At 49.8% G+C, this 21,654-nt stretch overlaps 6 protein-coding genes across 6 annotated transcripts; 2 read left to right on the top strand and 4 right to left on the bottom strand.

Moving 5' to 3' along the window:
• Positions 1 to 7,584: 7,584 nt before the first annotated feature.
• On the bottom strand, positions 7,585 to 8,023 carry N7496_008239 (uncharacterized protein; the record flags this gene model as incomplete). Its single annotated transcript, XM_056701158.1, has 2 exons — positions 7,585 to 7,869; positions 7,919 to 8,023. Coding segments are annotated over 2 exons (390 nt in total), but the record flags the coding sequence as incomplete, so codon positions are not given.
• A 536-nt stretch (positions 8,024 to 8,559) lies between these two features.
• On the top strand, positions 8,560 to 10,240 carry N7496_008238 (oleate hydratase; the record flags this gene model as incomplete). Its single annotated transcript, XM_056701157.1, has 2 exons — positions 8,560 to 9,116; positions 9,175 to 10,240. The coding sequence occupies 2 exons, from the start codon at positions 8,560 to 8,562 to the stop codon at positions 10,238 to 10,240; spliced, it is 1,623 nt and encodes a 540-aa protein (XP_056553220.1).
• A 737-nt stretch (positions 10,241 to 10,977) lies between these two features.
• On the bottom strand, positions 10,978 to 12,023 carry N7496_008237 (uncharacterized protein; the record flags this gene model as incomplete). The annotated part of the gene is made up of 3 exons (XM_056701156.1): positions 10,978 to 11,399; positions 11,451 to 11,782; positions 11,836 to 12,023. 3 exons carry the CDS (start codon positions 12,021 to 12,023, stop codon positions 10,978 to 10,980), a joined length of 942 nt encoding a protein of 313 aa, XP_056553219.1.
• Positions 12,024 to 13,329: 1,306 nt separating this feature from the next.
• On the bottom strand, positions 13,330 to 13,707 carry N7496_008236 (DUF4396 domain-containing protein; the record flags this gene model as incomplete). Its single annotated transcript, XM_056701155.1, has 2 exons — positions 13,330 to 13,622; positions 13,683 to 13,707. 2 exons carry the CDS (start codon positions 13,705 to 13,707, stop codon positions 13,330 to 13,332), a joined length of 318 nt encoding a protein of 105 aa, XP_056553218.1.
• Positions 13,708 to 14,650: 943 nt separating this feature from the next.
• On the top strand, positions 14,651 to 16,323 carry N7496_008235 (cation diffusion facilitator family transporter; the record flags this gene model as incomplete). Its single annotated transcript, XM_056701154.1, has 8 exons — positions 14,651 to 14,732; positions 14,836 to 14,885; positions 14,949 to 14,993; positions 15,042 to 15,189; positions 15,241 to 15,321; positions 15,385 to 15,536; positions 15,590 to 15,821; positions 15,887 to 16,323. 8 exons carry the CDS (start codon positions 14,651 to 14,653, stop codon positions 16,321 to 16,323), a joined length of 1,227 nt encoding a protein of 408 aa, XP_056553217.1.
• A 244-nt stretch (positions 16,324 to 16,567) lies between these two features.
• Positions 16,568 to 18,327, bottom strand: N7496_008234 (cytosine permease; the record flags this gene model as incomplete). Its single annotated transcript, XM_056701153.1, has 3 exons — positions 16,568 to 17,670; positions 17,742 to 17,958; positions 18,061 to 18,327. The coding sequence occupies 3 exons, from the start codon at positions 18,325 to 18,327 to the stop codon at positions 16,568 to 16,570; spliced, it is 1,587 nt and encodes a 528-aa protein (XP_056553216.1).
• Positions 18,328 to 21,654: the final 3,327 nt, after the last annotated feature.

Below are 21,654 nucleotides of genomic sequence, written 5' to 3'. Positions count from 1 at the left end.
GCGGTACGGATTGACAACCGTCTGTATGACCGACAAATGGAGAAAAGAGAAATTGAAGGATGGCGCCGAGGCACTGGCCGGCCATCACACCATCGCTACGACAAACGACCAAACAGACCTAGTAGGGACAGCGATCCCTATGGACCACGACCAATGGAGCTCGACGCAGCGAGGCTCCCAACCGAAGAAGAAAAACGACGAAAAGATAACAACTTATGCTTTGAATGTGGAAAAGCAGGACATCGGGCGCGTGAGTGCCACAATCGGCGCAACAACGCAAAGCCATGGGCGCGTGAGCGTAACGGACGCAACAACGCAAAACCACAACAGCTACGGGCAACTCAAGACGAGGTACGACCCCAACAACTCAGGGCCACTCACGACGGAGCGGAGCGCCTGAAGGAAGCCATTACCAAGGCTACTCCAGATGAGTATGAGCACCTGAAGGACCAGGTCACCAAGTGGGCTACCGAGAAGCCACTGGTTAGGAAAGGACCCAAGGTCAAACAACCAATCCAAGACGAAGTCGACAAACTATTGGCCAAATGGACAACTTTGAGTCCAGAGCAAATCGATGAGCTACGGCAACGATCGAAGGGAAAAACCACGGACACCTTCGAAAGCAACGACGAATACCGCGGCCTGAACAGCGCAGAGCACGCGACGGAGTTTCCCGAGATTGATTGGGAAAATATTGAGAGTCAAGGGTGGACCCAGTACGGTCCCTGGAACACCACCGACTCCCAGGAACTATCCGACGATTCCCAGGAGTGGGGCGTAGGGATCCTGAAGACACCAATCGAGACACCAGGAACCCCGGAGATCCCAGAAACTCCACCCCAGCTCCCAGAAACGGATACTACTGTACAGCCTCAGAAGAAACCCCAGAAGGCGGAAGTGATTGCAGACATCAACCGCATACAGAATGAACTCCACGGCTTATTCAGGAATCATGAGGGAGACATCGGCAACAAGATCGACCGAACACTCGAACTCACCAACCAACTATACGAACTACACAAACTGAAACCTGAAATTGAGGATGGGTTTTGCCCATGTTGGCAGACTCAGTGTTCGTGCCAAGGATACGCTCGACACCCGGATCACCGACTGAGATCTACGACCGGATGTTACGACAATGACTGCATGACACACTATCAAGGAAAGATCGACAGAAGCCTGGAACCCAAGCCGCTACGATGGGAAAAGAAACCTAATTGGAGCCCAGAATACGCGGGACTCTGGCACGGAGACCGGAGGATAAACAACGAACAACACCTTGCAGCAACTGCGTGGGGAGCACATGTGAAAGTTACTGCCAACATCATGCTTCGACCAACTAGAGTGATGATCGATTCAGGAGCTGCAGGAAACTTCATGAGCCCATTGTACAAACAGAAGTACAAGATCCAAGGCGTGGAGAAGCCACGGCCAACACCAATCATCGGTCTAAACGGAGAAAGCCTAGGACCAGGGATCACGCACGAAAGCGGACCACTGCCAATGGTCATTGGAGACCACTTCGAGATCATCAACTTCGACGTCACACACCTCGGAGAATATGATGTGGTGCTTGGAGTACCTTGGTTGAGGAAACATAACCCAGCCATCGACTGGCGAGTAGGAAATATCGTCTTCGACAGATGCTCGTGTCGACAGACTACGCAGGTGTGGACCGGGAGAAATGAACCCATGACGCTGAAGAGACCTAGCTCGGGGGAAGCAGGAACTCATGAGAACCCTCACGAAGGAGAACTTAAGGGGAGTTTTCGGCCAGGAGGCAGGCCCAACAAACGAACAAGCGACATCAGAGACATCGCCACCACGGAACAACGACCAGACATGACAGACGAGGAACTAAGTGAATATGTTCTCGTCCAAGACGACGCAACGACCCTCTGTGCAACAGGATCACCAGAGGAAGAGCACAAGATTCCTGAGGAATACATGGAATTCCAGGATGTGTTTACGCCACCACCAGACGGTGAGCTACCAGAGCATGGTCCGTTTGACCATGAGATCAAGATCAAGGACGGCCAAGAACCAAAGTTCATGCCGATTTACCCACTGTCGCAGAAGGAGTCAGCGACACTGAAGGAATATATTGAGGACAACCTCAAGAAGGGGAACATTCAACACTCGAAATCGTCAGCAGGATACCCAATCCTGTTTGTACCCAAGAAGGGAGGAGAACTCAGAATGTGCGTTGACTACCGACAACTCAACGACATTACCCTCAAGGACCGGCATCCACTACCGTTAATCAACGAAATCCAAGACATCATTCAGGGAGCGAAATACTTCAGCAAATACGACATTACCAACGCCTACAACCGACTTAGGATCAAGGAAGGGGACGAATGGAAAACGGCATTCAGGACCAAATTCGGACACTTCGAATACAAGGTCATGCCATTCGGACTCACCAACGCACCAGCATCGTTTCAACGATTCATCTTTCACGTTTTGAACGGATACCTCGACAAGTTCGTCATCGCGTACCTTGATGACATCCTCGTATTCTCGAAAACCGAGGAAGAACACATCCAGCACAACAAGATGGTGCTACAACGGTTAAGGGAGGCAAAGGTCACGCTCAAGCTCAAGAAATGTGAATTCCACGTCCGGAACACCAGTTTTCTCGGATACACCATTAGTCCCGACGGATTAGGGATGGAAGAAGACAAGGTCAGAAGCATCCTCGAATGGCCAACACCAACGTGCGTCAAAGACGTACAGAGCTTTCTTGGACTTGCCAACTACTATCGGAAATTGATACCGCAGTACTCGAAGTATGCGGCCGGACTCTACCGATTCACCAAAAAGGGAATACCGTTCAAATGGGACGACGAGGCGGAAAAGTCGTTCACCGCACTCAAAGGAATGTACAACAAACCAGCCGGACAGGCAATTGTTGCGACATTCAACTACGACTCACCGATCATCATCGAAACCGACGCATCAGACTTCGCGCTCGGAGCACAACTCATGCAACCAGGAAAGGACGGCAAGCTCAGACCTGTCGCTTTCTGGTCCCGCAAGATGATCCCAGCAGAGCTCAACTACGATGTCCACGACAAGGAACTACTGGCTATAGTGTCGGCATTCCAAACATGGAGGGCATACTTGGAAGGAGCAAAACATACTGTGACGGTCAGGACGGACCACCACAACTTGACATACTTCACCACAACAAAGAAACTCACTCGACGACAAGCCAGATACGCAGAAACACTGGCCGAATACGATTTCAAGATCGTACACTGCAAGGGGACTGAGAACGCAGTAGCGGACGCGCTAAGTCGACGACCGGACTACGAACTTGGAACCAAGGAGGCAGTACCCGCGATCCTAACCACGGATCAGGAAGGAAACATCGTTTACAACCATCAAACACTCGCAGCAACCAGCGAATTGCAAAACGACGAATGGATCGACAGGATTCGAGAAGCAACCACCAATGACGAATCCATACAGAAGATCCTAGGCAACAGCACTGCACTAACCAGGGACGGCTTAGTCTACATCCACAGTCTAGTGTACGTTCCTGGGAACCTTCAAAACGAAATCATCAAATTGCACCACGACGAAACAACACAAGGACACCACGGAATTGAGAAGACCATCGAGAAAATTACACGAAATTATTACATCCCAGCGTTACACAGAAAAGTCAAAAAGTACATTCAACAATGCGATTCATGTCAACGGAACAAATCATCGCGACACGCACCATACGGAGAACTGAAATTGGCGGAAACACCGAAACAACCATGGGAATGGATTACCATGGACTTCATCACGAAGCTACCCATTTCGGAGGGTAACGACATGATTATGGTAGTCGTCGACCGACTAACCAAATATGCATACATGATACCGACAACGGAAACCATCGATGCACGACAGATGGCCAACCTACTACTCAGATATGTATTCACCAATCATGGAACACCGAGCAAGATTACCTCGGATAGGGACAAGCTGTTCACATCCAACATGTGGCAGTCACTGGCGGATCAACTTGGCATCGAGCATAGACTCTCTACCGCGTACCATCCGCAAACCAATGGACAAACGGAACGGGTCAACCAGACCTTAGAACAATACCTTCGACACTACGTGAACTTCCAGCAAGACGACTGGGCAGGATTACTACCAATGGCGCAGTTCGCATACAACAATGCAATGCATGCAACCACGAAAGAAACGCCTTTCTTCGCAAATTATGGGCTTAATCCCACTATTATCGGAGAACCAATCGGAAAACAACCACTCGCGGAGTCATCTCGACTATTGGCGACTGGCTTGAAACAGCTTCATCTACAACTGTCAAGGGACATCGAGTTTCTCAACATGCGCATGAAATTCTACTACGACCAATCGCGCCAGGAGGCGCCGGACTTTCAAAGGGGGAGAAAGTTTACCTCTTGCGACGCAACATTCGCACCAGACGACCCAGCGCGAAACTCGACCACCTCAAATTGGGACCATTTGAAATCGCGGAAAAAATAGGACCGCTCAATTATCGTCTAAAGCTACCTAACGGCATGCGACGCATCCATGCAACCTTTCATGTCTCATTATTGGAAAAAGCACCCAAAAACGCCGAAATCGCTACCAATGTGGAAGTAGAAGAAGAAACAGAAAACGAATATGAGGTCGAACAAATCCTGAACATGAACAAGGTCAGCGGAAAGCCTCACTACCTGGTGAAATGGAAAGGATACGATACAACGGAGAACACTTGGGAACCTATCGAGAACCTGATGGGCTGCCACCGGCTGGTTCGGCAGTTCCACCAACGCCACCCACGGAGAGGCCCAGGTCGCCCCAGAAAGACGGCGACATCGGATTCATCTCCAGCATCTGGGTCAGAGTAGGATTCTCTGACGTGGCGGCAAGAGCGCGAGCATCCTCGGCATCGGCGAGACGATCCAGCTCCGCAAGATCCTCAGCACTGAGAGGATCCTCAGCATCCAACTGCTCCATTATCTCGGCATCGTGACTCAACATCCGATCATTACGAGTTCGCAAGAATTGTCGTTGCTTGCGGAGACGAATAATTTTCATCATTATTTCCATCTGTTGTTGCTCGGCTTGAGCGAGCTCATCATCAACTTTCTTCTGTTCACGAAGCACCTTCTGCCATTCGGACTCGCTGTGGAACTTCTTCGCACATTTGCGACCGCGACGGGTGCATTCGGCACAATTACGGTGCTTCGAGTCCATCACACAATCAACACCACGGGAAAGACAATGTTCGCAAGGCGACTCGGAAACGGACCCGTTGGTCAGAATGGACTGGTATTGGATGAGCCTATTTTGTTTGCGAGTCTTGTTATCAACAGGCATGTTGCAAGGGGGACATGGCCGATGGGGAAATCAGAAAAAGAAGAAAAACATGCACTTACCTGAGGGGGAGAGGCCAACGTTTAAATCCTTTGAGGACAAAGGACAAGGAAGGAGGGGATGATGTTACGGACCTCAAGAGGCGCGGGGGCCGCAGTTATTTGAGGACAACGGAGGGCCAATCATCCCACGGACGCTAAGGATTAGCGTTGTCACGTGCGTTTCGGTATACTTGGGCGAGCCCCGGCAGGGCCCCAAGGCAGACACTCTGGGCGGAAGCCAGAAACGGCCTACGGCTAACCGTCACAACCAATACCCGCTTACTCCATGAGACGGTTAGCGCGACGCAGGAAACGGCCACCATTTTACCAACACCCAGATTACACCACAAGTGCAAGGACCCGGTAAAACCACACGTGACGCCAAGGATATACTCCCAGCGTGACTCCAAGGAGTAGGCGATGGGGTATACGGTGACTCCAGATCTACTCCCAGGGAGTAGGTCGGGAGTAGGAAGGGCTAGATATATAAGGACACTCATTTCGCATCATGTATTTAGTTCTTCGCGATCAATCATTCAAGTTACTAGGACAGCACCTTTCCTACATTGTTACTCGGTTACTACCTTTAGTACTTTGCACTTCACAGTTCACCTTCAAGACAACCCAACCTACAAGTAGGGGATTCACTCAGTGGTAACACTTAGTGATTGACTTACTTGGCGCGCACTTCTGGCACGTTCTGCAAGATACTCAACAGGATCCATCCCGCAGTAAGGCCTCGCGAGGCAACGGTACGATTGAGAGATACTCTTGGAATCCGCAGTTGGAATTAGGCAAGCATAACCCGTGAACATTCTAACTCACAGTGACCGGTCGGCAACGCGTAACATATAGTACGAAGCTTAATGACCGAGGAACTGGAAGTCCTAGGCGAAGCCGGAGCGGAAGAGTTATATGTCCTGCAGCTGCGGCTATGGCTTCACGCGGCTAAATTTCTATGATCCTTTTCCTTCGGCAAGTCGAACTTCCAGAGGGCTGAGAGTGGTGGCTTCGAGCAGTCTTTTGGCCGTTTGCGATCGAGATTTTTATGAATAACATTCATTTAGATCCATACAACGACGGTTGAGGAGTTCCAAAGGGTCTTCAATTTATTGGTTCTATTTTGAGCAGGAGAGAGTAGGCATAAGTTAAAAATCATTTCAGGAGGATAGATAGCTTACAAGTACAATGTTGTCAACATGTGGATGTTGTGGGGTCACATGACGAAGGACCCACTCATATAACCCCTCTCTACATATAGATCTTCTTCTATAAAGATCTAACAGATTGATCCTCAACGATCTCGCATATGATTGCCTACCTAAGCAAGAGACTCTCAACACTCTGATTCTGTTGATTTATCATGTGATCTTTTGCTATGTTTCTTGTGATATAAAAACTGCTATGTTACCTAGTTAAATTGAATCAAGTTTATCATCCCTTTTGATCTCTCTTCTAGATCGGTGGTACTCTTCCACAATCGTGGTACTTCTCCTTCTTAGAAGTGCGCACGACCGATAGACTCATAACCGTGTATTCAGACACTACATTGAGTATTTACCAATCCTTATACACACTATCGTCTTGTGTGTATAACCACGACTTTATGGTCACCGCCTAGAGTCCGATAAATGTCTTCTACGTTTTCTGGTGAAACCGAAGTAGTGTATTCACTGATTCATGGTTTCCAAGCAAGTCGTCAATCCAGCGATCAACGGCATCCAAATCCCAATGGCCCTCGGAAGTCCGGTGTGGGTGCTGTAACCGTACTGGAGGTTCTAGGAGCAACAAAGGCCCCGGGGCCGACTTCTCCAGCAGTGTGGGAGATAGCCGGAATCAAAAACCCGTGCTTGCAATGAACAATACGCATTTCCATCATTCGGACCTAGTTAAGCAGTTATATCATCCACACACGAGTTAAAAATCTGTACACTGCTTCCGAAAATCGGTGTCACCACCTACACTCTGATAGATTCTCAAACACTAATGCAAAGGGACGCCAATTTCCGGAGATAAAGTACATAAGCCCAACAGTCTCAAGGGCCTTATTTGTAAATCAAGCACGATTCCATAACCAGCTATCACCTCACAATAGAGGGCATATAATAATACCTATGGGATGTTGTGCAGTTCATGCTGTTCTGCTGAATGGCACATTGATTCATTTTAATTTCAATGCGATAATTTGATTTCAACCTTCTTGAGAGACAAGATTATCCTGTCCATCCTTATTTGAGGATTCTGCATCTTCAATATTGGTTTGCTGGAGGAGAGGACTCTCTTCGGGACTCGCACTCTTCCTATACAGATCTTCGGTGGCATCCTTGTTAACGTTACTAGCGGCTGGGATAGGGGCATAAGGATGCGAAATGCTGTCCCGATGAGGATGTGCTTTTCCTGTTCGAATAGCGCCGTTATCGGTCACGCGATCAGCGGCGGAAAGAGCGTAATCGCCGGAGTCAAAATAGGTCCGTTCCTCCCAGTTGTTAGTTACCACGTGTCGTAATAGACTATATTCAAAGTACCTTGCATTTTTGACCGAGTAAGCCTCCATGCGGCAGCTTTCCGTACTTGCTGAAGTGACGTTTCTCACTTTCAGACAACAGCTTAGGAAATAGTGTCAGCACCTTTGCTACCAGGAAGAGTAGGGGAAGGTCCTACTTCTAGATGTGGTCCGTTGCCTGCTGACTCCATAATGCGAGATTATCCTTGTGTTTTCCGAGGATCTTTCCAAGCATGCATTGAGAATGCATCTGAACAGGGATACTCTTTGATTCCCGAACCAGTTCTCTATGACGCTTTTTTGTGTCGCGTGATCCATTTGTGTCGCGTGATCCATTTGCGTTAGTCATCCTGGCGGGCATGGGAACAAGTAACTAAAAATCCGTATAGGTGACGATGCTGGAACATCAATATTCCGTAACCAGTCTGGGGAACTGGTTCGTGGTGGGGATCTGCTGCCTGAGTCCAGACGCTAAACCCAAAAAGGAAGAGGGAATCTGAACGCTTGTTTGCACTCGTTGGGGCACCACGTCATCACTCTCTTGAATCTATCCCTCTGGCAATTCCGGGTGTAGAACAGGCGACAGAAATCCACCCCAAAAGAAATATCAGAGCGCAGAAACTAAATCTGTGGATATTCATTCGATCGGGAATCTCGTCTAAGATGATTCGTCAACAGAATGCTGTCCCAGCCCAAGCCCGTCGGACGCCTGGCAAGGTCAACGCTTGGATACTAGGAAGCAGTATTGCGTCATTGGCATCGGCTGTCCATTTGATTTTGGATGCCAATGTGCCTGCCTCTCAGATCCATATCCTTGAGTCTCAAGATACCCCTGGAGATGGAATTACCAGTACTGGCGATTCGCTAATCGGATACGATCATCGACCTGGATGTCTGCCAAGCTTCAGTGACGTTTGCATGAAAAAGCTGCTTGCCTTGGTGCCTTCCACAAGCGGTTCTGGAGGGACAGTCTTGAAGGACATCGAAAAGTATTATGAGGATAAAGCTTGCCAAAATGTTCCTGTTACACACGTCTTGGCCCAAGGAGATCAAAGACCAAGGAGAATGGACGCTAGGAACCTCGGCCTAGCCCTAATAGACCGAATGAAGTTGACGATGCTCCTATTGAGATCCGAGGAAAGCCTTTCCAGAAAGCAAATCAATCAGATTTTCAACAAACCTTTTTTCGACAGCACATTCTGGATTGCTTTCTCTACTATGTGGGCCACTCGATCCACAAAAATTGGGTCATTGCACAATGCTAAGATGAAATAACAGATTTACCTTCCAGCCGTGGCACAGTGCAGCCGAATTCAGGCGATGCCTTCAAAGATACTTCTACGAGTTTCGGAACTTGAACACTAAGAAACCCCTAGATTGCACTCAGTTCAATCAATTTGAATCAATTATTATGCCGATCATTCGATTTCTTCAAAGGCAAGGAGCCGATTTCAGACTATGCACCAAGGTTACAGACATTGCGACACATTCAGACTACGGTACAGAAACAGTTTCAGCCATTCATGTATTGCGCGATAGCTCCCGGGAAACAATCACTGTCAGTGCCGATGACATAGTTATCGTCTCTCTCGGATCTAACACGTCAGGCTCGTCGAGCGGTACCAACAAAAGCCCGCCATTTCCAAAGACGATGATAGCTGAAAACGAGTTGGATGAAAACTGGTCACTGTGGCTAAATATACGAACGCAGCATCCTACACTCGGAGATCCATATAATTTCTGCACTCGGGTCACTGAGTCTAGGTTGGAGACTTTCACGGTTACGCTCAAGGATGCTGATTTCTTTAACCGTTTCGTCAAATTGACATGTGACGAGCCTGGCATAGGGAGCTTAGTCTATTTAAAAGACTCCAGTTGGAAGATCAGCGTGTGTATCCCACATCAACCATTTTTCCCCCTTCAACCCGGCAATATACAGACTTTCTGGGGTTATGGCCTTTGTCCAGAACGTGAGGGTAGCTTTGTGAAAAAGCCGATGCTCAATTGTTCCGGGGAGGAAATAATGACTGAACTGTTGTGGCACCTCGGCTTCCTCTCACAATCAATCCTCAAAAACTCCATCACAATCCCATGTGTGATGCCACGGATGACAGCATCACTATTACCTCGGGCTTACGGAGATCGTCCAAACGTGATACCAGAAGGGATAACCAATCTTGCTGTGATCGGCCAATTTGTGGAAATACCAGATGAGACCACCGTGAGTATGGATTATGGTGTGCGAGGAGCCCAGTTAGCAGTGAGACAGTTGATGGGCCTTGGCGAGGAGCCAGAGAACACAAGAAAGAGACTTTTCCTTTCTTTCCTGAATTTATGGGTTTGATGGAGATGACAAATGTAGTTTTGACCACGTTAGTAACAGGAGCCAGCGGGTAGTCCATAAACTTGAACAAAACGCGCCAATACCTTCCACGTAAAGCACAGGACTCGCGCTCGTACTAGGATCACTGAGAAAACACGCAAGGTTTCTTTCTTCTCCTAATCTATCCTCTCCAGCCTCCCATCTTCAACATCCTATCTCCAACCTCTATTCCATCAACACCGCCATCTCCCACCTCTCGTCAATCCTCATCAAGATGAATCCGACACCGAATCCAACCCAGGATTCGCCCCAGGGCACCCCGCAGAACCCTCCTCAAGATTAGTGAGCAGATTGATTAGTAGTTTAGTTGGCCCATTAGTTGGCATATTAGTTGGCATATTAGTTGGCATATTAGTTGGCATATTAGTTGGCATATTAGTTGGCATATTAGTTGGCATATTAGTTGGCATATTAGTTGGCATATTAGTTAATAAATTAGTTACCTACTATTACTACCCCTCCTACTTTAACTACTTCTACTACTAAGCGAAAGCAAAGCGACCAGCGTGATCGGGGGTTTTTAGGGGGGGTCGTTTAATGAATAAGATTAAGCCGCTAACGCAATTACTCTGCTAAAACTACCCACAACGGGTCCTTGGGCGCGCAGACAGCTTGTATCCAGTATCGAAATCAAAACCATGTGCGAAAAACAATGTGAGAAAAAAAATGTCGCAGATGCCGCTATGAACTATGCTGATTCAGTTTCCCTCGGGCTGCTGCGGCAAGCTCGGCTTGGGGGAGTGGAATTGGCTGACAATGCTCAGTGCGTGCTGAATGGTCTTCCAGTGGTTTCCTTGCTTATCCACCAGAGCATCTACCACAGACCAGTCTTCATCGGCACAAGCTTGGGCACCTCGGGTGGGAAGCTGTTGGATCGTGTCCAGCCCGTGATTCAACTCTTTCCACGCGGCATCAGCGGCCTTCTTGCTGACCGAAGGCTTGTTTCGCTGGTGGCCCCAGTTTCCGGTCGAAGGGGTCGTTGGGGAAGGCTTCCAGAAACTGCATCGCTCATGCATTCCATTCCACATGCAGTTCGCGCAGGCTTGTAGACTCCCTTCTCCATTGGCGAGTCGTACACAGTTTGGATTTAATTTATCAGCCACTTCCATTCCAACTGAGTCTTAAAGTACTAGAAAGGAGTAGCATACCCAAGGGCCATATCTCTCCACACAGTCTCTGCATCGATCCTCGTCTGTCTGTATCTCGCCCTGGCAGTATACTGCCGCGGATTCCACGTTTGCCACGTTGTTTCGGAGAAGCTCATCCATGCGCCGGGCACTCGTGAAGTAGCGCTCGCGCGGGATGAGCTCCCGGACCGGCTCGCTCTTCAACAACTCGGCGAGGTGGCCCTTCAGGAGGTCTCCCTGTCGAGCAACACTGAACGGGGCCTTCCAGATATATCTGGCCCAATCCCCGGGAGGCTTATCTTCACCCCCTCCCTCGGCCACCGGGACTCTGAAGGGCGCACCGATTTGAACAGCGTTGGCAGGCCCACCGGGCAAACTATTGATCATATGAGTTTCATGCCTCACTTTCATCCAATATGGGAGACTTACTACTCCGGCAGTTGGGCTCCATACCCGCGAGATGTTGCATATCTCGTGAGTGCCCACTCGGCAGCCTGAGGGGAGTCTTCAGAGGCGCCTTGACGGGCGTCCTGGGGGGGGGGGGGGGGGGGGTCCTGGGTTGGATCAGGGGTCAGATTCTGACCCTGATCCTCACCCTGTCCCTGGGTGGTGTCCATTTCGTTGTATTGGAGGATGATGTGGATGTGGGTATGAGGTGTGAGAAGTGAGAAGTGGATGGTTGACGGAGATGCAGACGGGAGATGTGAGGTTGGAGGTCGGAGATGGAAGAGAGAGGGGAGATGTGAGGTCAGGCAAGGGAGGTTGGAGAGTGTTACCTTGAGGGCCACAGTGAGAGACGCTGGTGGAAAACAAAGTAGGAAGTTTCCACATTGATCTGCCTGCGTAGACTAAACTTCCAACACTTACTTCCAACACTTCTCCTTATCCAAAAACGGTATGCAACGCGCATCAAACACTAGGGAAGAAGCTCACGATCAGTCGGTCATGAATCTCGACCCTTCCCACCAATATCGCCCACCCCCCCCCCCCGTCCGACACTTCCGATATACCTCGTCCTCTTACCAGAAGAGATGGGGAGGGGCCTACCGATGAAGATGAGCCAGGTTACTGGGCTAATGCCGCACTCGCAAACCCTTGGAGCAGAGGAAGCCGTAATAGGCACCACGCGTCGAGCCGACTATACGCACTACGCGAAAATGCGCTCTACCGGGAACCTGTTTTGCGCGAGTCCCGGTCCTACGATGGTCCAGGGTTCTACCGATTAGTTGGATGGAGGAACGAGAACGTGGAGGCGCTCCTGGCACAGACAACTGGTGCCCGGGTAGTACCAGATCAAGCCTGCAATCACTGCCAGAGAGGCCGGGGGATATTTGCCTCGTGAGTCATTGTCCCAGGGAGGCTTCCTGACTGTGCAAATTGTCACTGGGGTGGACATGGAGATCGATGCAGTTTCCGTGATCAAGCACCTACGGAATTTGTTCCTCTAAGACAGAGTGATGTGGAACGAAGGCTTCAAAAGTTACGCCAGACCCGCGAAAATATCATGGCACAGCTTCGATGGGTTGATCAGGAAATCGCACGACTCTTGGGCGAGTCACGTGGTTCCAGCCTGCCTCAAAGTTCATGACTCTCGTGAGAGTTATGCGTAACTCTCATGAGAGTCATGAACTGCCCATATTCGCTCCTTCCTCATCACCGCTCCTTCCTTTCCTTAGGCTGCTACCTCCACACAAAGTCCTAACCTTCCAAGGCCCTCCACTCACTCAATCACCCTCACCATTCCATCCAGCATACAGCAAGTACTCTTTTTAATGAACTTCTCGTTATGATAATTCAATCACGCTTAGCCTGAATTCACATGTCTTGCTTCTTTAAGCCGATCGAAGTAGGGAATTAAGGAACAGTCAATAGTTTTTGAATTGGCACAGTCAAAGGTAAAGCCATGACGATTATATCCGCATTTCAATGACAAGCCTTGCCATATTTCCGCAGACGCAGGTAATTATATGGCAACGGAGCCAAATACCCAGCCCCTATCGACAACACGGCCGCTATCCAGAACTTCGGGTCCTCGAATGCAACAACTCCACCAGTCAAATGGTAGTCAACGGCGTTCTCTGCGACTTCCATGGCTAGCATAGATACCATGCTCATGCCCATCGCAGTCCGGGCAGCCATAGTCCAGGAGAGCTGATCAGCGCCACGGCGGAGTAGGACTGTCTCGAGAATGATAGATGTTGTGATACCCGAAGCCACTAGAGTTGAGGATTAGCATGATTGCTCTTTAGATTGGCAGAGGTGAGGCGAGGACGCACTTGATGCTAGCATGATAGTATTCATTCCGAGTTCTGGATAATAAGACTGTAGTGTCCATAGGGCGGAGAAATCACCGACTGTGCAGCCAATCAGACAACGTAGGGTGTTGATACCAGCCCTCCTCCATGTTGAACGGCATGCCCAAAATGCTCTAGAAAATGTTGATAGAGAGCTTTCCGGAGTAGAGGATTTTGTGTTCTGGCAGTTAGATTTGTTGGATTGTTTTGATTGGCAGGCTCGTGCTGTAAAGGAGCTGGCAAAGGATCGATGTCCAAGGGGGCCGCGAAGAGTGGCAAATTTTGCTTGCCTAAGGCAGGTTGCTTGGGCTATTTGGTTCATGATCAAGATGTCTGATGAAGGAGATGTGATATATGCAAGCAAATAGGCTGGCTGAGCGTGATCGGCATCGATATTTAGTTGGTTCGAATTGGAAAAAACGCGTAAATCGCTCAGGGCGACTGGCGTCTTGGCGGGGTTGTACCCACCAGGCTCTGAGTAAATTCCGATCAAATACGGACAAGTGCTGGCACAAATACCTCGCCTCGGCGAAGCTCGTAGACATTTGGTTGGCCCTGGTATTTTCTTGAGAGACTTTAATCCATCGACATAATTGGACCTGACGAGTCTTTTATTGGATTTGCTTTTTTGATCGTCGCGGGTACCCACAGCACAGTCAACAAAGCGTACAGTAGACTGAGGGTTCTTGGCAGCCCTGGACAGTCCTCCAGTAATTTCTACTTTCCCAAACTCTCTTCTCTGTTTTGTATGAAAAAAGCGAAGACCAATAAACATCATTTTGCTCTTATCCTTGATGCGTAACTGCCCTATTGCCCCCTTTGAGGCTAGTTAGCTCGAGTCACACGAGCCGAGGAAAAACCAGCTTCTTGAAGAAACCTTAATTCTACCCTCTTGATATTCCCACGCTCTCTCCACTCCACAACTTCGCAATCACCAACAACGTCCAGCCATGATGTTGAAAATCTCTCGCATCCAGCGGCTGAGTGTCGTCATCGGCATTTCATTCTGTTTCTTCCTTGCCGAGATTTCGAGTACGTATTTTCTTTCATTCATCACTCCATTTGCAGTCGAGACTGGGCTGGACCTTAAAAAGGCTTAGGCGATAAACTTTGAAGCTAATCACATCCTGCATAGTCGGGTTCTACACACATTCTCTGGCCTTGGTGGCAGATGCTTTTCACTATGTATGTTTGAGCTGAATATCTACAGGACAAGTCGTTAGGAGAAACTGTACTGACACCATCAAGCTGAATGATCTGGTCGGTTTCATCATCGCCCTTGTGGCCGCCATCGTGAGTACCCTTCAAAGAAGTCGAACGGCAATATACTTATTTCTACAGGTTGCCGAAAGAACGGAGGCTCCCAAGGCACTGACCTTTGGCTGGCAACGAATCCAGCTTCTGGGCGCCTTTTTCAATGGAGTCCTTCTGTTTGGTCTAGGCATAAGTGTCTTCTTGCAATCCATCGAGCGGTTCATTTCCTTACAGAGTGGGTTCCTTTACGATTATAATAGCCATGGATGATGTTAACAATGTACAGAGGTTGAGAATCCCAAGTTCGTTTTGATAATGGGGTGTATAGGCTTCGGCCTCAATCTCATCAGCATCCTCTTCTTACACGGTATGATCGACACGTTGTCCCATCGATAGTACTTAGGTTGAACCTATTCTGACGAGCTTGCAGACCACGGCCATGATCACGGCGATGGTCATAGCCACGGCCACAGCCACGGAAACGACCATAGCCATAGTCATGGCACAGATAGTGGCGAAGGCTCCGCCCCTGAAGCCTCTACAGACACAGATCCAGACGCAGTCGGTCTGATGGATGGAAAGGTAAACCCCTCTCTTTCCAGGCCGTCAGTCATTCCAGTAACTAACTCAACTAGCACATCCACCATAAACACCATGTCAATAAACAGAACACCTCCCTTAAGCCGCACCGAGATCTCGCCATGATGGGCGTGCTCCTCCACGTCATCGGCGACTGCGCGAATAACCTTGGTGTCATCATCGCCGCAGCAGTGATCTGGTTCGCCAACTACGGTGGTCGATTCTACGCCGATCCAGCCGTAAGCATGGGTATCGCGATTATGATCTTCCTCTCCTCCATCCCACTTAGTATGTCCTCCCCGAGAATACACTTCCCAAATACTCTGAAAAGCAGAAAACTAACCTACGAACAGTCAAACACTCCGGACTCATCCTCCTCCAAAGCGCACCCCGGGGCGTCGACCACGACGACGTCAAGCATGACCTCGAACAAGTCCCCGGCGTCCTGGCCGTGCACGAGCTACACATCTGGCGCCTGAACCAGACCAAGTCCCTTGCTTCTGCGCATGTCGTTCTAGACGGCGATATCATTCTCGACTTTGACAGTCTTGCCAAGACAATTCGGGAATGTTTCCATGCATACGGTATTCATTCTGTGACGCTTCAACCGGAGATTCATACTAGTCGACAAGTTTCGACTGCGGGCCAATCAACGCATAGCTCGGGGGTGGATACTGGGATTGGAGAAGGCGAGAGTAGTGCCAAGAGGAGGCAGAGTCTTGAGAGGGCGATTAATCAGTGTAAGACTGGTTGTGGGAGTCTGTGTTTGGATTTGACCTGCTGTCGTTGAAAGGGTGCCCTGGGGAAATAAAGGCGTTGTAAGAGGGAAAGATACGAATTGAAAAAGTGATAAGATTGCAAATAATGCAAATGCAGGCTCGATTATAAGAGCTATTCCACTAAAACAATGCAATAAATGCAATGCAACTAACTATTATATCCAATACAATCCCAAAGATTTCCCATCAATCACAAGGTTTTGACCCTCCCAACCCATTCAAATCCCAATATATACATGAAACTCCCGTGCCAGACTACCGACCGAAGAAGTGAATCTCCAGCGGCCGCAAAGCACAGTAAATAACGAAGGAGAAAGCGAAGCCCAGCTCGAAACCGACGTCACCACCGTAAGGCAGCTCACCAGCATGCTTGGCAATCGGTCCGACAAACCAGGTCTGGCTCATACCCGTGATCATACCGGCGATACCGAAGCAGAAGGCAACAGACGCGGCAATACCGACAGGCAACTTATCGGGCTTGTCGTAGTTCTCCGGACGGTAACCGCGGAAGCCGCGCTTGAAGACGAAGTGATCGGCCGCAGCGATACCGGAGTAGATAGCCAGCCAGTAGGCGATGAAGTTCATGAAGTTGTCGAGGACGGTCTCGAAGTGGGAGTAGCCGGGGATGGCGATGGCGAGGGAGACGCAGGAGGCGAGGAAAGTCCAGATGAAACGGGGCACGCGCTGCGTGTAGCGGCTCAGGACTTGCAGGGTCAGGGAGACGGAGTAGATGTTGGGGCAGTTGTTGGCGATGATGGACAGGGCCAGGATGACCAGGCAGAACTTGCCGAAACCACCCAGAGGCTCGAGGACGGCACCGATCAGACCGCCGTTACCGGACTCGGCGTAGCCAGTGGCGTACTTGTTGTTTCCGTCGTTGAGGGCGGTTGCGGTCATCACGGCGATACCCAGGAACTCAGTGAAGAGCAGGGGGACGATCAGACCGAGCCAGGTCGAGAGGAAGACCTTGCGACGGCTGCGGTCGGAGGGCTGGTAGACGGTGTAGTCGGCAGCGTAGCTGGTCCAGCCGGTAGCGAAGCCGTACACGGTCGAGCCGAAGGAGAGACACCCGCCAAGCTCGGAGGTACCGACGCTCATGGGGATGTTGACAAAGTCCCCAGAGTGGGCGAAGGTGCCCAGCACGATGAGGAAGACGATAAAGGTGGGGATCCAGCTGTACTTCTCATACTTGTGGACGACCTTGTAACCGGCGAAGGTGATGAAGAGGGTGCAGAAGGTGATGATCAGGATACCGGCGTAACCAGGGACGGTACCGTTGATAGCGTTCAGCAGCTGCGCACCCACGATGGCATTGGCAGCGGACCAGCCGACGCAGGCCAGGACGTTGAGGATGGCGACTATGGGAGGAGGAAGCCATGTTAGTTCTACCAATTCCGATTGACAAGCTCTGTGGGGAAGAGCCACTTACTGAACTTCACGGGGAACCAGCCGAACCAGAAGCGAGACAGCACCATCTGGCGCAGACCGAATGCGGGACCGAAGCAGGAGAAGAAGCAGACGGTCAAGACACCGAGGAGGTTGAAGAACAGGCAGACGAGGATAGCGTCGACGAAGCCCAGGTAGAAGAGCGATTTGCCGAGAACGCCAATGGCGAAGGAACTCACGACCATGTTGGCCGCCAGCCACTGGAGGAGGATTCTAGTCAGTCGCATAGTTCCCCAAGACTTGGGGCTCCCACGTGGTATCCAAAAGTATATCCCGTGTAAGCTCGCAAAAGGTCAACACACCATGCTGCCGATATTGACGTAGGAGGTATCGGTACGCTCGTTTTCAGGCACGCGCTCAATTCCACGCTGCTCAATGTTGAACTTGCCGGCAATGCGCTGGAGCTTAGCGTAGAGCGAGTTTCCATACTCGAAGCTCTCGCCGGGAACCGCGCCATCGCTGACATTGTCATAGTTCTCGTTGCTGTTGCTGTCGTAGGCGAGGGTATTATCGACCTGGGGGCCCTTCTCGACGTCGGCACGCGAGCCCAATCCGAACTTGGAGCGCATGATGGAAGAGGTTTTTATCTTCGTTCGAGGAACCAGAAAAAACCGTGAAAAAAAAGTTCACGCGACGTTATTCCACAGAAGGAGAGGGTTGAGGAATCAAGAGCACAGCTGGCTCGAGGGGAAAGGAATTGGAATTGGAGGGGGGAAAGGGAAAAAAGGAAAGCCGTTCACATCTTTCTTCTTTTTTTTTTCTTGGTTCCACTGCAAGGGAGAGGCAAGTTATATAGTCGACTTTCCCGAACTCCGAAAGTGTCAGCCCGCTCAAAATTCTTGTGCAGAGTGCGCGTCGCCCCACGGCCCACCAGTCGCGACAAAGTGGCGAAGGAGAAAAAGATAGCCGGCACCTGTCGCGTGGGCCCTAGGGGAAAATTAGAAAAATTCCAGAAAAGAAGCAAATGACAAGCCTTGCAAGGATGGGCACAGTGGGTCTATCCAGCGAGTCAGGAGCAGTTCGTCCAGTGAAACGGTCGGAATCCCACGTTGACCCTCCACACTCCATCGAGATCCAATGAGCTCTTTAGCCGAGCTCGTCCAGCTTATCAGCAAGCCGCGGTTTTACCCTTTCGCTCTTCGCTTCCGGTCGCATTGGCCGGTCGGACCACCGATAAGAGCCGTGCGCGCGAGATCTTACTGAGATACGCTCTGATAGCTGTAACTTGGCTGACTTGCTCTGACTAGTGCTATTATGCGATGCTCTAATGCCCATACGGAGACTTCTCTATCTGCTATCCTTGGCAACACCCCCCTGACCGGCCAAGAACCTCAAACTCAACCAAGCCTCGAACACGCTGCATCGTACGGGAACCGCCGACTTGGAAAGCTTGACCTTCGCATATCACCCTCCCTTTTTGGGCAGGACCAGAATGCCCAGTATCTAACCATAATGACTCGGTCATCCTCGTGCGGGGGAGGCCCATGCCGCAACTCAATTTGACCCCATGCCATCCTACTCAACCATTATTCATCCGAGGCTGATGTCGCATCCTCACTCGTCAAGGAAACCCCCTCCGAGACGCCATCCGTAGCCTCCCTGGTCCCTGATCCAGCAGGTTGAACCGGTCGGCCACCCGCGAGAACATTCTCATGCAAGACGCTGATTCTCCGCATCTGTCTGCCCCAGATTTCCTTGTTTGTAGGTAGGACTAGGATATTTCCCCTCCCGCCAACTCTAAAGGTATACCACCATCCAGAGCGGAGATCACCGTCCGCAACACCATTGGTGCAATCAGCCCCCATCCCCGGATTTTCAAGCAATCCTATATCGTAAAGCATTGCTCAATCTAAACATCTCTACATATCCATCTGTACATATCTCGATGCGCCCTGCGGCCCAGTGCGGAGATGCCAAGGGGATCCTTCCGATCCATCCAGAACCAACCCTTAACATGCTTGTTTTTGCTTCTTGCGTATGCAAGCCATCTGCTAATGCTGCCAGTCATGATGCCGAGACTTTTTTCCCACTGTCCAGGGTGTCGGAGCTCCCCGAAGGATCGGGACCCTGTTATCGGGTGCTGGATCTGCCTGCCTTCTCGGGTTCGGCCTCGGCGCTCGGTTTGGTGACTGCACCCGGGCATATGCATTGATTGTTATGCGCTGGTAACTATGTGCGGGTGTATTAATGATCTCCTCCGCAGCGATCTGAGGATCATCGTAATCTATGATGAGTGGACTCCACTTTCAGCGCTATAATACAAGCTCATATCGTCTAGTCATATCGCCGTTCATTCTCTAACAATACTGTCTCAGCATAGAATACATGACTGATTAACGTGTCCTTCTCTAATATTCCATATTCATGTCCCTCCTTGGGCCGAAGTTGTGACAGATCAAGTACTTTGAGAGCCAAAACCTGGTCTCGTATGTGAGAGCCCCTCTGTCAGCCATCCAGGCCTCCCGAACACGCTCAGGTCCATAGCCGTCAAACATCACATTGATATCGAGAAGCTTCTATCAACATGAACAGGCTTTACTGGGACACGAGTAAAATGACCCTCCACGTATACAGTCACAAATCCCCTTTGAGGTATCTGACTTTCAACAAGAGGTTCCGCGGAGCTGGTCGAACTCCACGCATAGGACTTTCTGATCATGGTTAGACCGATGGCAATCTTGTTGACGGGCCTCCCTCATATTCTCATCCATGTCTCTCTTGCCCCCTCTCATGGGAGATAGTAGCATCTCTTGATGTAGGTCAACCGGTTGTCCATATTGAAGGGTTAGTACATTAGTTGGCACATTAGTTGGCACATTAGTTGGCACATTAGTTGGCACATTAGTTAGTAGATTGGTTGGGAGAATATTTAGTCAATCATTTGGGAATCTCTAAGTTTTCAAAAGAAATCGCGTGATCCAATTTATAGTTCTATGCAGAGGAGACATGATCTATATTTCGACGGGCATGAATGTCGTGTTCGGTACCTTGAATAACATCTTCTTGGCCAGATCTAACATTCAAAATTCCTGAGTGATTCGTTCTTGCAGTGGCTTTATATTTCAAATTGTACATGTCATTCTGGTAAAGCTACAAGTCCTGGTCTAAGAGTCCATTAATTTTGCCCTCGAAGCTGTGGGCAATACACAGCTGTTCTGATAACTGGGACAGCCCTGTGCCAGCTCTGCCCTAGTCACATGCCCATCACATGACTGGCTCTGTCCAAGAATGAGGGCAAACACATTTCCCGTTTAGGAAGGCACGATAATCGCTCCTTCCATCAACGACAAGCAAACACCCCGTTTGGGAATCAGAACATTAGGGCTGATTACCTCCAAACCCTAGAACGTATAAATATCTCCTCTTCACCCAGGGTCTCCCAAGATTTTTTCCTTCGTAAACTCCCCAACTCCTCTCCACTTTCTTCAGACTTTGGCCCACCTCCTCTTGGCCCACCCTTCTGTCATTCAACTTTATTTGGACTTCCACCTTGACATGGGCCTCCATCCTTGCTGAACCCTTCCATCAAGACACGTCTCCATGACACGTCTTAACAACAACACGTCTCTACCATAACATGACACATCTCTCACAACATGACATGTCTCTCACAACATGACATGTCTCTTCTATGAAGGCACGTCTTAACAATGACACATCTCAACAACGACATGTCTCATCCACCATGTCATGTCTCTCACAACACGACACGTCCCTTCTATCAAGACTTGTGTCCCCCACCTGACATGTCTTTTCATACACCGTGTCGACTTCGTGTCATGTCAACAAGACCTTCCGCCGCCTGGCTTGTTGAACCCACACCTCTTCTGACGTCTTTGCCTTGGAGCCTTTCACCTCCAAAGGAAGTCCATCATGGGCTTGCAGATTCAAACAAA

The sequence above is a fragment of the Penicillium cataractarum genome (genome assembly GCF_028827025.1).
Source record: "Penicillium cataractarum strain IBT 29864 chromosome Unknown utg000007l, whole genome shotgun sequence".
NCBI classification, from domain to species: domain Eukaryota; kingdom Fungi; phylum Ascomycota; class Eurotiomycetes; order Eurotiales; family Aspergillaceae; genus Penicillium; species Penicillium cataractarum.
This window is presented reverse-complemented; position numbering and strand designations above follow the sequence as displayed.